Source organism: Poecilia reticulata, chromosome 22 (genome assembly GCF_904066995.2).
Source record: "Poecilia reticulata chromosome 22, P_reticulata-male-v2, whole genome shotgun sequence".
Lineage (NCBI taxonomy): Eukaryota > Metazoa > Chordata > Actinopteri > Cyprinodontiformes > Poeciliidae > Poecilia > Poecilia reticulata.
In genome coordinates, this window is record NC_088851.1 from 18,782,304 (window position 1) to 18,798,729 (window position 16,426).

Here is a 16,426-nt window from a genome sequence, read left to right on the forward strand (position 1 = left end):
AATACTGAACCATTTTCCATAGAGAATAAATGACTGGATAGAAGATTGTTTTGCCTATTTATTTCAACTTTCAGGATTTGGGAAACAGTGTATGGCATTTTAGCTCACATTTACACAGAAATAAAGACAATTCAAAATAAGCACAACATTTTGTAACATTTTTTTAGAAAATATATATACATTTGTATACAGTGTGCAAAAAGTGTGAATGACACCTAATTATGTCTTTGCTTCCAAAGACTTAAATTGGATTTTGTTTGTTAAGAATCATTTCTAGCTAAAACACAACAACCCCTGCTGTTGAAATGAATGAACACAAATTGATGGTTTTTAATCCTGGTTCTCTGGAAAAATTGTCCTGCTGTTAGGATTCAGATTTGTATTCAATGTGAGTGCTCTTCTTGTTGAGAGGATCTATGTGGGAGAGTTTAGGCAGCTGATTCCAGCAATCGGCTGCAGGAGCGTTAAGGAGAGGTGGATCAATCATTTGGTCCCACTTGTTGGTCAGATTACTGTTTATGCATGTTGTTTTGACTTTTTCCACATCTTGTCTTGAGCTCATTTCTGAGCTTACCCAGAGCCACGCCTCTCCTTCAGAGCTCACCTCAACCATAAGCCATACTGTAAGCCCCTCACTGCATTCATCCTGCAGATTCCCTATATACTGGTTCCTAATTAACCTCTTGCTTCTCCTCAGAATCTGAGCTGGGCAAACCCCCTGAAACCCAGAGCGCATCATTGTATATATATGTCTCATTGTCCAGATTCACTGTACATACATCTTCCCAGCATCTGGTCCTCAGTTTCTTGTGAGTCTGCATTTGGGTCAATAAACTAGAATCCAGCATGATACCTGCATATTTTAGGTGTTTCTCTGCCTCCACAGGAAAATAATTGGGTAATTGCCAGGTTTTTGCAGCACTTAATCGCATGCTGAGGCGGTAATGCATTTAATGTCTTTGATTCAGATGAGGCAGAGAAACATCTAAAACATGATGAGGGTTGAAAACCACAGCTTTAGAGAACACAAAGCTCCTAAATGTTCTACAACTTCATTGCACATGTATCAGATTCAATAACAGGCTGCACTAAGTATATGCAGATTCAAACACACATGGTAAGTCCAGCAGAAGTTAATGATTTTCACTTGTTTGTGCCTATCATGTTACAGTTCATCAACCACAAAAACCAGATGCAGTAAATTATTTAAGAAATAAAGAGAAATGTGCAAACAGTCCAATGGAGGCACAGCAGTCAGACTGCCACTCTGTGCCGCACTAATAGGTGTGCAGTGTCTGAGGAGAACCCATCTAGCTCATCAAACCTTCACGAGAAATCTAGGCAATGGGTACGCTCGAATATGAAATCGTAACCATTTGCAGACAGTGTGAGCAGCTCACAGAACACGCACTGTATGCCTGAGTTTGTGGGAGCTTTTAAGCAGCTTTAGCTACAATGCTTGGGTGTGGACATGGAAGTATTAGCATTTTTCACAATCCTAAAAAGTTTATTATATACTTAAAAAAAATAACTAAATACAATTTAGATTACTCATTTGATTAAAAAATATTTCACATGGTTTTCTACAGTCCTCCTCTTATCTCTTTTCCTTCTGTTCTTTCTTCTCCACTCAATTAGAAATGTCTGCCATGAATTAATTGCGAATTTATATTATAAAATGAATCTAAAGGACTTTAAAAAAAAAAAAAATTAGTCTAGAAAGTAGGCAATGTCTGAAGGATGTTAGTGTGGCAAGCCTGATTTGCAAAAATATTGAATAAAGCTCAGTTGAGAGGATGAGTTCTAGTTTTTGTGACATTTCTGACCAGTTTTTGTAAAACCAGGACTGCAGAAAATCACATTTTCATCTTTACAATCCGAGCCAAAATTACCACCAGCTTTCCGCAGATGGTCATTTTTACATCACAATCAGTGTAACAACATGGCTCACTCATTCTTTGAGAATGCATTGCTTTTTTTGGTTGTGATGTACATAAACTGACATAAATATGTGCAGACTTTCCCCCTAAGGATGCAAAATGCCTTGTTTAAATAGGCAGAACAGCAATGCCGTTTCAGGAGCAGATCTGCTTTTGCATTTAAATTCAAATGTAGAACAATGCACGAACTCACAACTGCACAAACATAAAATCTCAGTTTCTAGCCACTCAATAATTCAGGTGACAGCAGTTACATACCAACACATCTGGTAATATCTCCAGGTGGGTTGGTGTAGCCTTGGTAACAGTGGCATCGGAAGGAACCGGCTGTGTTCTCGCAGAAGCCGTGGCTCCCACAGATGGTCTCATTGTTGCATTCATCGATATCTGCAAGGAGAGTGAGCGCAACGTGAATATTTACACTTTCAATCTGCACAACAGACATTCAAACTGAATCGGTAAACACATGCCTCGCTTGTCCTAAATAGCTGTACCACATGCAGACTACCACTTGGACCATTATTTAACAACAGATCACTGCCATCATAACATGTCAGAAACAGTATATGGATGGCGTAATTTTTTACAGAGGTTTTCAAACTCTGCTGGTCATCCTTCAACTTCAAATATTCGCTTTGCAGCCAGTGAATGCGGCGTGGATCTGCCACAACCTCTTCGCTGTAGCAAAGAAGTAAGAAGCTGCAGCCAAGTGTGCTGATACTTTACATGCTGTTTGGGAAAAGCAGACTTCAGATCTGGCATGAAGACATTTTTTTTTTTACATATTCCTGTCAAATATCAAAGCCAGTCTTTTTAATAAATATGGTACAATCAACTTTTTAAACAACAAAAAAGCCTTTAATGATTTTAAGGTGCTTTTTAGAGAACCTGGTAGATATCAAACACATGTACAGTAGTAAATCATAAAGCAAGTTTGATAAATGTGAAGAACAACATGCTGTTTGTCAGTAAAAAGGAGGCTTGTTGAGGCTGTTAACATTGGACCTTCTCACAGCTCTGGTGATTCCCCACCAAGTGTTGTTTGACGGCAACATTTGTTAGCAATTTCTTACATACATGATTTAGTATTTCTTGGCATCTCCTGCAAAAGTAGAGAGGCCAAAGATCGAAACGGCAGAAGCATGAGGTTGATTATAATTGTTTAAAAAACAATCAGAGAGTTTATTGTTCACACTTTTGTCACATGATTTTGTCCTCTGGTCAGTTAGGCATGCCACTGGTTTCTGTCTGATGTCCCACTAGTTGCCAAGCCTGCTGACGCAAACTCTGTCAGTTTCCAGTTTTAGTAACTCGTCTCAAGTCGAGAAAAAAACACAATTACATCAAAACGATGAGAAAAGAAATGCCATTTGAGCAAGTTTACTAGCAGACATGTACATCTGATGATAAATACAATGACAACAAAACATTTCAGACATTTAAAGGAAACAATTTATAGAATGAATGATGGAATGTTCATTATATGTGGAGCCTTGGAAAAGTATTCATGGTTTGAATTTTTCACGTTATAAACAGTGCAGTTTATTGGGATTTTGTGTGATACAGTGCTTAATTATGCGATGAAAGAGGGATTCATAGGTTTAAAACATTTTACAAGAGCAGGACAAAAACATAAGTGAAGGGTAAGGGCTGGGGGTCTTTTATTTTGCTCTACAACTGCTGTGTGAGTTGAGAAAAAATAGAAAGCGGTTTAGAGAAACCACAACATGCTTGATATGAAAAGTGCACACAGCCAGAGTTCTGTTTTCTCCTGCAGAACAGACAACTGCCTTTTCAGAGCTCTTGGGAACAGTAATCCTGAGTCAGTTTCTGTTCTGACTTGGAAATGCTTCTAACATACCTCCGGGGTCAGAGACAGGGGCTCCCACAAGCTAATAAACCCACACAGACAAAATTGTCTTTGTTGTTCGCAGAACTTTTGTCAGGAAATGCTAAAGAACCAAAATTGCTAGAATATACTTGTGGGCTTGACTGGCTGCAAGATGAGAAGATGAACGATGAACAGATGCATTCTGTACTGAAAACCGCCAGCCCACTCGGTTTTCATTCTTGCTTGAGACTTAAACTGGGGAAGATGCTGAAAGAAAATTCAGAGAAATATTTCTGGGGCTGAGTCAAGGATAGAATAATTAGTAAAGAGTTTGTGGAGCATTTTTATAAATTGTGCAGAACTCAAGTGGAGTTGTGAATGTTGGAATGAAACCGGCAGCCAGCTGGGAGGTCTGAGAGGGAAGGCTAATAAACAAAATCATCAGCGTCTGAAGTCAGCATTTCATTCATGTGTAAAACGGAGCAAAGAATCTGCTGCAAACCATATGCTGCAACAAGATGCAATCAAGTTATTGCACTTGGAGGAATGCGCGCATCAGGAACAAAGCAAATATGATAGCCTTTATTCTTTTGTGTATCTGGATATTTGAGTGACAGGAACACTCGACAGGCCATCTGCATGTGTCATCTAAGGAGAATTTGGCGTGCTAATCACAGCACTAATGGTTTTTTGGCAAATAAAATGAAAAATTTAAAGAAAATGTGATAACTACACCAAGAGCTAACCTTACACCAGAAATGGGATGATTTTTAAAATAATTTTTCTATGTAATAATGACTTATGTAAGGATACTACTGGTGCTGTAAACTGCCTGATAGGGGAAAAAATAACTAAATAAGAGAATAGAATAAAGAGTTTAATGGAATGGGAGAAGCTCATGTTATTAACAACCATGTATCCTTATAATCTGACCAAGGAAAACCTGTTTCTGGAACAGGATGTGCTCTGATCTCTGTATAAAAAGGGATTATACTGAGATGTATCTTACATGTCATCATATATGCACCCTACACTTTCCATACTTTCCCATATATTCTGGGCAATAGTTGCTCGGAAATTTGTTCACGCCCATATGAATATAATGTGCCAGAGCATAATGTAAAAACTGAGTACATGATCAAATATTTCAAAACCTTTTCCACATTTAATGGGGGACATATCCTGTAGACCAGTGGCTTCCAACTCTCTTACATGTCTAAAGTATTTCCTACTGCCACCCACCTGACTTAGATGAATGAGTGATTAACAGGTTCTGCAACACCTGACAACACACTGAGTAAATGTTATCTAAAAGCTTGTGAGCAAAAAAAGTCCTAATAAGAGAGAGTTGAATAACTTTTGAAAAGGACTCCTACAAAGGACAACTTAATAGAGGTGCAACCAGATTACTGAACCTCATAAGTACAGAGATTTGTAAATCTCTGAGGTTCACTGTAATAGCCACAACCTGTCTAAGGTAACAACAAACAAACTCATCTGGCATATTGTGGTCATACCTCTATGACAAAAATTGCTATCAAAGTGTAAGAAATAGGTTAAAGTCATCCAAGTCCTATACATTTATACGAGGCAAGAGAGTAACCGCAGACAATTTCCTATTTAAGGAAAGCCTTATTAAAGACATGGCATAGCTTCAGGGAAGTTATGACTATGAGTGTGACTAAAAACTAAAAACAATAACCACAGCATCAAGGAGGGCTTGCGTGCACTCATTATAGCACAATTGTGGGTGACGTTTGCTGTGGGGGGAAAAAAAATTTGTTTTTCCTTTTTTATGTCATGGCGCCTAAATCTAAATGAGAACAGGGAGCAGCGCCAACGACAACCGCTGTCCCCTCCGAAGGCATAACACCGGCCCTTGCAGAAACAGCAAATTACAGCGTCTGCTCCCATTTTAAATATCGGCTGATTTTTACAAGCAGTCAAAAAAGGCCATGAAGTAAGTGAGCTCCCCTCCTTGGATTTTTATTGAAGTGACGGCAGCATCTCCCACATATTCTCGTTGTGAGGTGAAACAAGCTGCTGTTGTGTTTGGTGTTGGGGTAAGAGGTCAAGTTCTTTAACTGGAGCGCCAAGTCAGTGCTGAACTGGGAGTGTTTGGTGTCAGGTCTCACGAAAACACAAGTAGCATTCAGAAAATATTAAAGAGTTGGACACCATTTTTTTACCCCTCATTGCAAGAAAACTAAATGTCCTGATGCTCCACCGTGTATCCTGCCAAGAATCTCATTCAGTCCCCAGAGTGTGTCACTCAACTGCAAACCCAAGGTCATCTTTTTAAAATGACGAGCAGAACAAGGAGAGCATTAACGAGAAAAGCTGCTTGGAAGTCTGTGGTAAGTCTGGAAGAAGCTGCAGAGATCTACAGTTAAGCTGGAAGAGTCTCTCAAAAGGAAAATCTTAAAGGACAACTGGTGAGAAGAAAGACAGAACTATAAGAGTCTGTTTTGGTCTAGTGACACCAAAATGGAAATGTTTGATCTACATGCAAAATATTATGATGAGCAGAAAGCTGCAAAAAAATAAAAAATACACACAATAAATGAAAAGGACGCTAGTCAGATTCTGGATCATATTCTGGATCATATTCTTGATTTCTGGAAGAAATCATGTTAGAGGTTGCAAATCAAATGAGACATGGTTCATAATCCAGCAGGATAAAGATACAAGACATACAACCAGAACTTTAAGGAAACAGTTTAAATCAAAGCATATTAATGTGCAAGAATAGTCCGATCAAAGCCCAGGCCGATGTCCGTTTGAGAGTAAACAGGAAGAGCTGGAAATTGCTCTTCCTGTTTAAATGCTCAATCCCATCTTACATAAGTTACTATTATTTTGAAAAGCACAATGCAAAGCTGGTTAGGATATGCCCCAAAACACCTGCAGCTAAATATGGACATGAAGACAAACATGCATAATTATTTTAAGATTTTTATTCGTAAGCAATTTTATAAACCATGCATTTTTCCATCCATTCATAAACATTCACCACTTTGTGTTGATTTGTACCATATAATACCAATAAATTACATAAAATGTCATCCTTTCTGTTTCAAGGAGTGTGAACACTTGTAAAAGGAAATTCTGCAACAGTGAGACACTGATGTTCCAAATAGTCAAACTAAAAATGCATTTTAATGACCTGGAGGTTAGCTCGTGGTTTCAGGTAGTTCTTATTCTTCTAAAGGTCTCTGCTGTTACCAGCTTGTGTAAGTCAGACAACATGGTGAACAAATGAAATGAAAGGCAGCCAAACATGGTTAGGATGGTAATGAAGAGAAGCAGAAAATCATGCAGTCACAGCTTATTCTAAATTACTTTGGTATCAAAAATGTGTGAGTCTATGCAGGATTCACTAATTGTAAGATCATTCTGTGCAACAGGTGTTTAATTCCGTAACCTCAGACAATTCTTCATGCATTCTTCATTCATATATTGCAAAAGCTAAATCTCTCTACAGGGGGCACTAAAGAGGATAACAAGCTCTGGTTTCACAGTTCTTTCCCAAAAAGGCCACAGAAATGATCAAGTTTCAGCTCCTGTCTCTGCTTACCAGAGATGCTCAGTAACTCTACTGTCAAAGAGAAGAGACTGTTATCCCTCTCTAGCTTGACTCTAAGGTTTCAATGATGGGACTCTTCTGCAAGTTAAAGCACCTGATTCCAAAGGGAATTTTGCCTTGCACTTTATGTATGGGACGACTACATAGATAAGATTTTCTCAACCATGAATATGTCAATGTAATCCATGTGTGTTGGTATGGAAGAAGGTTCATTACTCTTGAGATCAAAACATACCTACATGCAAAACACTGTTAATGAAGGAAGATTAACATTGCACATTCCTACAATGTTACAAAGGCCAAAGGGTACTTTGGTCTTTGTGTCTGTTCAGTTTAGAGGTGGACAGACACTCTTCATCCAATCTTACTGATCATGAGCTATTTTGCCAAGAAGAATGGGGAAAAAGTAAACAAATGCTTAGGAGGGACGGAATGAAAATGGACATCTCACTTTCATTCCCTTTCACAATTATGTCTGCTTTAAGGTATGGTATGGCACATAAGATTCCAATACAATGCCCTGAAGTCATTTAATCACTCACCACAGTCTCCGCTAAGCATGTCAGGCTGGCACTCCATGAAGCACTGATAGGAGCCAATGGTGTTCTTGCAGCTCCATGTACCACACACCGAGCTTCCAAACTCCTTACACTCATCCTGGTCTGTAAGAACAAAAAAAAGAACAATGTTTGTTGGAATCTCACAAAAAGGGTCTAAAATTAGCTACATTCACCCCACACGCAAACTTGTATTCCCTCCACTGCTCTAGTGCGTAAAATGTAATGTCTGTCCAATAGGAGTTGGCCAAGAGGCCTGTGGTGAAGCTGTCCTCAGTAAACGAAGCAGGCAACAAAAATGGCCAAAAACAATATTATTACAGCAACCAAAGAACTTGTGAAGGAGCAAAAGGGAGACGTTCCAGAGGGAAAAAACACCTCTTGCTCACAATGGGGTCATTCATGCTTTCCTCAAGGGAATGGGAGTTCAGGGCTCCAGCCACACAAACCTCTCAGCTTGGGGATCATAGAGGGAAGCCTCTAAGCCAGGCTTGGACACTTTCACTGGAACAAGGTCCTCATGTGCTATAGATAATCAATCATAGCCAACAGCACTACGCTTAAGCCCTAATGTAGCATGACGATCAAACGGCCAGCTCTGACACGCTGGTTTACACATGGAGAGCAAAGTTCATGGCAGAGCTGGGGGTCAACAAACACCACGATGAGACCACCAGAACTGGACACCAACGCTGTTGGGCTTAAGCCCATCGTACCTTCACAGTCAGCTGAATCAGTGTTGTACTTGAAGCCGGCTTCGCACAAGCATAAGAAAGAACCCTCAATGTTCAGACACTCTCCTCGAATGCACACGTCATCTCTGCTGCACTCATCAACATCTGTGATAGGAATAAAGGAAAAAGAAAGGAAAATAATTATGAGAGATAATAGCAGGAAGGGTGGACTGAGATAAAGTGCATCCGTAAAGTGTTCACATTGCTTCACCTTTTCATTCCATATTCCATTACATGAATCTCTTTGGTCAAAACACACAAACACCCTATTATGACATTGTCAGAGACTTTGCTCAACACTTTGTTGATCTCTGGCAGCAGACACAGCCTCAAAAGTGTTTTTGAATATGGTGCCAAAAGCTTAACAAAACTTTAGGCAGTTTATTCCATTCTTTTTTGCAGTTCTTCTCAAGGTCCATCAGGTTGGATAGGATTCATATATAGACAATCAGGTCACTCCCTAAATGTTCAATCAGATTCAGATCCAGATCTGGACTCCGACTTGGCCACTCCAGGACATTCATAGAGTAGTTCTGAAGCTGCTACTTTGAGATATTGGTCATGTGCCTCCTTGTCCTGCTGAGAAATTACCCGTCACCCCAGTCTGAGGTCAAGTGGGCTCAGCAGCAGGTATTGGCTTAGTGATGAGCCATGTCTGGTTTCCTTTAAAAATTATCAGACCAGAAGACTTTAGTTTCTCATGGTGTGAGAGTCCTTTAGATGTCTTTTGGCAAACTTCAGATGGGCTGCCATGTGCATTTACTATGGACCAGCTTTCATCTAGTCAATCTACTATAGATGCTTGATTTGTGGATTGCTGCAGAGATGGCTGTCCTTGTGGAAGGTTGTCCTCTGTCAACAGAGGAATGCTGGAACCATGACAGAATAACCATTGGGTTCTTAATCACGTACAACTAAGGTCCTTCTTCCCTGATTGCTCAGTTTAGACAGCCAGCCAGCTCTAGGCAGAGTTTTCCATTTATAAATGATGAAGGCTACAAAGCTAATTGGGACTTTCAAAGCAGCAGAAACTTTTCTGTAGCCTTCTCCAAATTTGTGCCTCAAGACATTCCTTTCTAAAGAAATTTGAAAAAAGTTAACCACTGTGAATACTTTGTAGAGACACTTTACAGAGTTATGATCATTTGTCCTCAATAAAAACAAGAGGAACATCTCATAGTCCATCCATAGTGAAATGAATTAAAGTTTGCCATGGACAGAGTGTGCTGAGCAAGAGCGAAGGACTGCTTTAAAATTGACACCTTCAGCCTCAACGGAAATTGGCAGCTGCTCATAGAAGCAAGCCAAATGCATTCAGGGGAAAAGTTTATTGCTCAGACATGAAAAACAATGAGCTATTTGGATAGTAAAACATGTGTTTGTACTTAATCTTAAGAACATTGTGCCAACTGTCGAGCATTTCTGCAGTAGCATCATACTAACGGTCTGTTTTTCTGCCAGGAGTACAAGTGCATTAAGTTCAATTCAGCTACCCTGAAATACCTCCCCATAACCAATTGTTTAAAAGCTTAAATGAATACGGCATGCACTTTGATGTTGAGTGTATGTAAACTTCTGACTGGCACTTTACAGGCTGAGAACAATTTTGTCATTTTGTTATCAATTTAAGATAAATGCCCTTCCTTACACAGTGCCCAAGATTATTCCCAGGGAGAGAGCAAGCAGGATTTGAACCAGGAACCTCTGTGTCTGGTGCCAACCTATTTTACCACTGCCGAGAGAACATTTCTCTCAGACTAAAAAAGAGTGGTACACACTTAAAGGGGCAATATTATGTGTTTTCCAGGTACATAGAAAAACTTTATAGTGCAATCAAGTAACTACCTCATAGGAGAAAAAAAATCTAATGTTATTACGTTTTTTAAACAAAATCACCCTTGGCCAAGTCAGTGGCACGACTGAGAATTTCTATAAACTAAAAGTTACTTAGGTATTTAATCTGTGTTTTTTTGGAGGTTGTATCAAAAATAGAAAATCAAGACTAAAAAGAGAAGCATTATGTATTTTCCAGGCACATCGTGCCATTTTATAGCGCAATCTAGTAACTATGTTCAGTTGTTATACAAATTTATATAAACTTTGATATATTTATGAATATATCAAATATGACTTAAAAGGAATTAGACTTGGTAATTTAATGCCTTGAAAATGGGCCTCTGTGTCTTTAACAAAGTCCTGCTCTTCAGGAAGAATCAAGAATTGATTCTTCAGGAAGTCATCACAACATCACCTCTCTATTATCCCTTTTTACCAGCGTTGCACTGAGAAGTGCCTCGTATGATGAGCTCAGCAGATGTGTGGTTTCACCAGGTGTTTGCTAATTGCTGCTGGCTAGTCTGAAGGAGCTGAATGGGGAAGTCGTGGGGGAGGAGTGCTCTGTGAAGCAAAAGTTCAGAAGCTTGGAAACTGCAACTCTGAGCAGGAGCTTTGTCGCTTGGTCCCCCCACATGCTTTGCACAGCTTAATGGTTGCCATGAGAGATTTAAGGATTTCTCAAACATGCATGATCAAGCAACACTCCAGGTATATTTTGTTGAGGGAATAACATTATGCAAACCTCAAAAAAGCAGATTTTACATAATACTGCCCCTTTAGCTATAGATGGATGCCGCATAATGACATATTGAGTAAAGCACTTGGGGTGAGAATAATGAATAGAGAGAATTAATCATCTGGGTAAAAATTTTTTTAAATCTTAACGGTTGGTATATTATGACTACAGAAATGAAAAGGTAAACATCTAAAGCAGAAATAAGGAAAAACAAATAAAATAAACCGTTAAAACAAACATGCTGTAACTCCATGGGAATAGAGTTATTTATTTGGCTTCAAATTTTTCAAACGTTTATGGTGCAACTTGCTAATCTGGATCAAATTAAAATGGGTTTCAGTCTGTTGTCAGCTTTTTATTATACATTTTCCATTTTGGGACCAAGAATCATATTGGTATTACATTCCAAAGCCTATCTTTCATTCAAATGACCTCACAAACCCTTGTCCTCCCCTTTTCCTCCCCCTGTAGGTTCATGTCAGAGGGGTCTGGCTTTCATTGTGTCAGCACTGTACACACCGTGGCAGACTGCAAGAAAATATACGACACCCGCTGATTTATAGGATAATTAGGCCCCAGTATTTGCTGTGGCAGCAAGCCAAAGTACCTGACACAGTCTGGGCAATTTGCTCACAGTGTTTAGAGGATACCGAAGCTGCTGTGTGGCAAACACTTTGGTAGAAAGATGTCCGCATTTTAGGACCAACTATAGATCTCCACTGTAAGTAAATCTTGGAAAATATCATGCTGGACCTCGCCTGTGTTTTTAGGGAGGTACATGCCTCAGGTCATGTCTGGATGTTGCAAGGCTAGATAATTTTACATTTAGTTAACTCCACTTGTTTCTTGCAAGACCCACCAGAAAAAATATTGATCCAATTCTAACATCCTGTCCATTAATTTCATGGTCTTTTTACAGCAAAAGCTTCAATTTGCTGAAAATTTATTTTCAGTTGACAATCAGGCTCCATTTGTTTCCTATCTTATGACCAGTGGGTTACTGGGTGCGGCTGGAAAAACATCAAACTGATGTCCAAACGGGGACAGTTGATGAAGCCATGGCCCATTACACTCAGCCTCTGCACCCAGAGCTATTTGGTGAGAAGAACCAGTCTGCACTTAATCAGAAAACACATGCGAGTTTGCATAATGCCTTTACGAACTATACAAACCTTCAAACATTTTGTCATAAAACAAACTTCAAGGCATTTTACTGACATTTTATGTGACATTCCAACACGAGGTAGAAAACAATAACTAAACTGCATGCCAGATACATTTTAGCTTTGCACTTCAAGCATAGCTAAAATACTTTAAAAAACATGCATCATTGTCATTCCGTTTCACAATTACGCACTAACATGTGCTGATCTCTCACAGAAAATTCCACTGAAATTCATGTAGGGCTGTGGATACAATATGAAAAAAAATTATCTTTACATTACTCAATACTTACTTTTAAAAAGGAACTGCATGTTAAAAACTGAATTAAGCTAAATCTCCTAAAAAATATAAACATATAACCATCTCAGGTCATCTGTTAATCTGCCTCACCCTGTTACATAAAGCTAATAAAATTTGAATGATGATGTCCCGTTACCTTGGCAGCCAGGGCGTTCATCGGTAGTGGTAAATCCATCAGGACACATACATCTGTAGGAACCCTCCGTATTCAAACAGTTTCCTTCTCCACAAATTCCCGCCATGGTTAAACACTCGTTGATGTCTGTCACAAACAAGCACAAGTCGACTCACACAGCTGTGTCAACATGCCAGCTTGTGGTAGCCCAGGAGGAAGAACAAACCACTAATGGTATATGTCAAATGTATAAATACCCCTGCAAGATGTCCCATCTCCCAACTCCAGTCCAGATGGGCACAAGCAGCTATAGGAGCCGATGGTGTTGGTGCACTGGCCTCCCAGACACAGGCTTGCATCCTCACATTCATCCACATCTGCATTTACATACGCAGAAACATGATCAGTGCAACAGTTACACAAGCTATGAATCATGTGATCACACTACAAATTTGCTTTTTCGTGTTAGAGAAAGAACTTCCAGACCACAGAGAACAAATCATCCATCATCGTCTTCAGCAGCGCCTTACCAGAGGAGGGGTCACATGCAGTGTCGGAACAGATGACTGTGAAAATGACTTCATGGGAATCATAAATTTCAATGACCACAGTGAGAAACCCCACTGTTTTGTACCTTCACACGAGAGGCCGTTGGGCGCTACGCTGAAGCCCGGATCGCAGGACATGCAGGAGAAGGAGCCCTCCGTATTAACACAAACACCTGCGAGGCAAACACCTGCAGCCTGGCACTCGTCGATATCTTAGAGAAAGTAAGAGAAGAAAGGGTTAGACATAGGTTATCATCAGAAGAAAATTCCCCAAAGAGTCTGGTTTTTGTCTTATCTCCTTAAAGAATATTACTGAATACGTGTGACTCAGCTTAAAATGCTGCCATACAGTAAGCACAGTCTTCTTTATTAGATTGCACTGACAGTGGGTTTATGAAAAAGAGTGGACAGATGAGTATGTGGAATGGTCATTAAATTTGAAGTACCAAGTTATTACAGGTGACACATAATTACTAAAAGCACAAACAGTCACCAGCTTGCTGATATGTGACCACTCGAGTCTCTGTAGAGAAACAGGCTGTATTTCTTTAAAGTAGCATGGACCATTGATAAAGGGCAAATATCATTAGATTGTTTAGACATTAAAACCAACGAATAATGAATAAAACATAGATAAATCAAAATCTCAATTTCAAAGCATATCGCTAGTTTTAAAAGCATAACAAAAAGACATTGTAGGCAATCTTTTCTACAGGAAGTGAGCAGTGGATATGGATGAGGATGTGACATTCAGATCCTTGATGTCTGATGGGAAATGGTGGTAAATAGGACACAAAAAAAACAACAAAAAAAAAACTTTTTCAAGGAGAACAGATGCTTAGCCACTTGTTGGCAACATAGAAAAAGGGCAGTTTGCTTTGAGGAATAAAACCAAGATTAAGACATCTTGGACATAAATCAGTGAAATGAATTTCCAGAGTTGGCTGGACTAGAGCAAAAATGACAACATCTATGTGATTGCTGCCAGAAACATAATGTTTCAAATGGGTTTATGTCTTACATGGGTATTCCAAGCTGTGTTTATGTACAGGCAGACTGAGCTTGCCACAGAGAGCTTTATAATATCTCTTTAGCATGCTGGTATTTTAGGTATCTAAGCTACTGCCTTCAGGAATTTCTCCTAACTTTGTCCACCTCACTAGATAAATCGCCAAACAAATCAACATTTTATAAACTATATTTTGAGTTGGAGACATTTCTATTCCTCCTTTTGTCTTAAACTTTCCCGTATGCACTGATGAACTATGTTCAGACATTCCAAATTAAACATCTCTCGATTTTACTCGTGGAAACAAAAGGACTGAAAAGAAAAACACACAACAGATGACAGCATGTGCCCTTTTTGTCACTGAGATGGTTCTGCTTGCCCATAACAGGGTACCTCAAAGCATTGCAATAAAAGGGGGAGGTGGTGGAATTCATGTTAAATTAAACCTTTAATATTTTCCATGGCACCAGACACATCCATTAAAATCCCATAAAAGACTCACTTGGACTTTGTTTAGTGAAATCATTTCCCTTGCAAAGACACATATCAGTGGGGGATCTTCCTCTCAGGCTACATCCACACTCTGGTATATATGAGTAACTCGGAGCGTGTTTGAACCTCGTTTATATAATCATTCCTCTTTTCCTCCCAATGAAGTCATGACACATCTAACCTCACAGGATTTGTCAGAGCTGCCATTGCGTCGCATTGATCTTACAAATTATGTCAAGACAAATCACAGAGTGCTGTAAGTATCTCTAATCATTTTCCATGGCTGAAACCTGATTGGGTTGACTGTGTTTTGCCTTCACAGGTGTGTGTCTGTCTTCAGACAGTTGGAAACCAGCTCTGCAGCTCCTGCAGGTGTAAAATCCTGGGGTGTTAACGCACAGTTGGCCAGGACACAAGTTACCCTCTGAGCATTCATCCACATCTGGACACAAATACACACCATAGGACAAGATGACCATCTTTGGCTTCAATTAAATGAAGACTGCCAGTTGTAATCAATTATAACGTGGATTTCTTTTGAGCGGCGCTATCTGCAAGAAGCCTTACATCATCTTGTTCTATTTGAGGTTTAGTCCACTGAGCAGAGATCAGATGAGGGATGCCAAACGATGAAAAAGTCCAGTCTCCAGCAATGATGTTATGCATGGGAGTTACTGGTTTAAAATGATGGTATTTTGGCACCTTGCTGTCACACCTGATGCTTCATAAACATAACCTAACTCAGGTCCCAAAATAGGAACAGATTTTGACAAACTTGTCCTTTGCTGAAACCCAAAGGAATGTTTGAATAAAAACAGCAGAAGCAAACAGTAACAACTTCAACTCTGCTTTCACAGTTTTGTCCATTGTCAGAAACTGTGAAACCAGGTTGGCAGGTGACACACGTGAACGAACCCTCCGTGTTTGTACATTTTCCCTGGGGACAGGTGGTTGCCACTGCACACTCATTGATATCTGTTGTGAGATAATTCACACATTTAAAATTTCTAAAACATAGAAGAGAAAAATCTAATTTATGTTGTTTTGGATGCCTATTAAATGAAAAGAGTGAGTAACGTAGTGATTGGATTTATGGGTAGATGGATTCCTGTATTAGAATGGACAAGTCAAAGCTTAGACATAAATCCAGTTGAGACATGTGGGTGGGCTTCGAAATTGATATTGCTATGAACACTCTTTATCCAATGTGACTGAGCTTCAGTTAGTTTACAACGGTAAATTGCCAAACCTTTCAGTTTCTAGATGCTCAAACTCCATAACACCAGAGGACATGCAGATATTATTGAGGGATTATGATTCTACAAAGTATTGATTCAGAAAGTCTAAAATCAAACATTGTTTGTCAAGCATGTAGCATTTTACTTCCACTTCACATATATATACCACTTAGTATTGATCTGTCACATAAAATACCAACAAGAGTTATTCTGGTATAATCAGAACCCTTTCTATGGGTGTAAATACTTTTTGTCTTCAGAGTTGAGAACAATATAATTACGAACGCATGAAGGAATATAAACTTTTTCACCGCCAAGATTAGCTCTATAATCAAGAGTA

At 39.3% G+C, this 16,426-nt stretch overlaps 1 protein-coding gene across 1 annotated transcript in view; it reads right to left on the minus strand.

The window, feature by feature from the left end:
* Positions 1 to 16,426, minus strand: part of LOC103458496 (latent-transforming growth factor beta-binding protein 2) — a 106,701-nt gene that overhangs the window by 11,468 nt on the left and 78,807 nt on the right. Inside the window, exons 25-30 of the mRNA XM_008399342.3 lie at positions 13,434 to 13,559; positions 13,057 to 13,176; positions 12,821 to 12,946; positions 8,631 to 8,753; positions 7,900 to 8,019; positions 2,199 to 2,327 (exon numbers count right to left, since the gene is read on the minus strand). Of these exons, the coding sequence (XP_008397564.1) occupies positions 2,199 to 2,327; positions 7,900 to 8,019; positions 8,631 to 8,753; positions 12,821 to 12,946; positions 13,057 to 13,176; positions 13,434 to 13,559 (744 nt within the window). The remainder of the gene's footprint in view (positions 1 to 2,198; positions 2,328 to 7,899; positions 8,020 to 8,630; positions 8,754 to 12,820; positions 12,947 to 13,056; positions 13,177 to 13,433; positions 13,560 to 16,426) is intronic.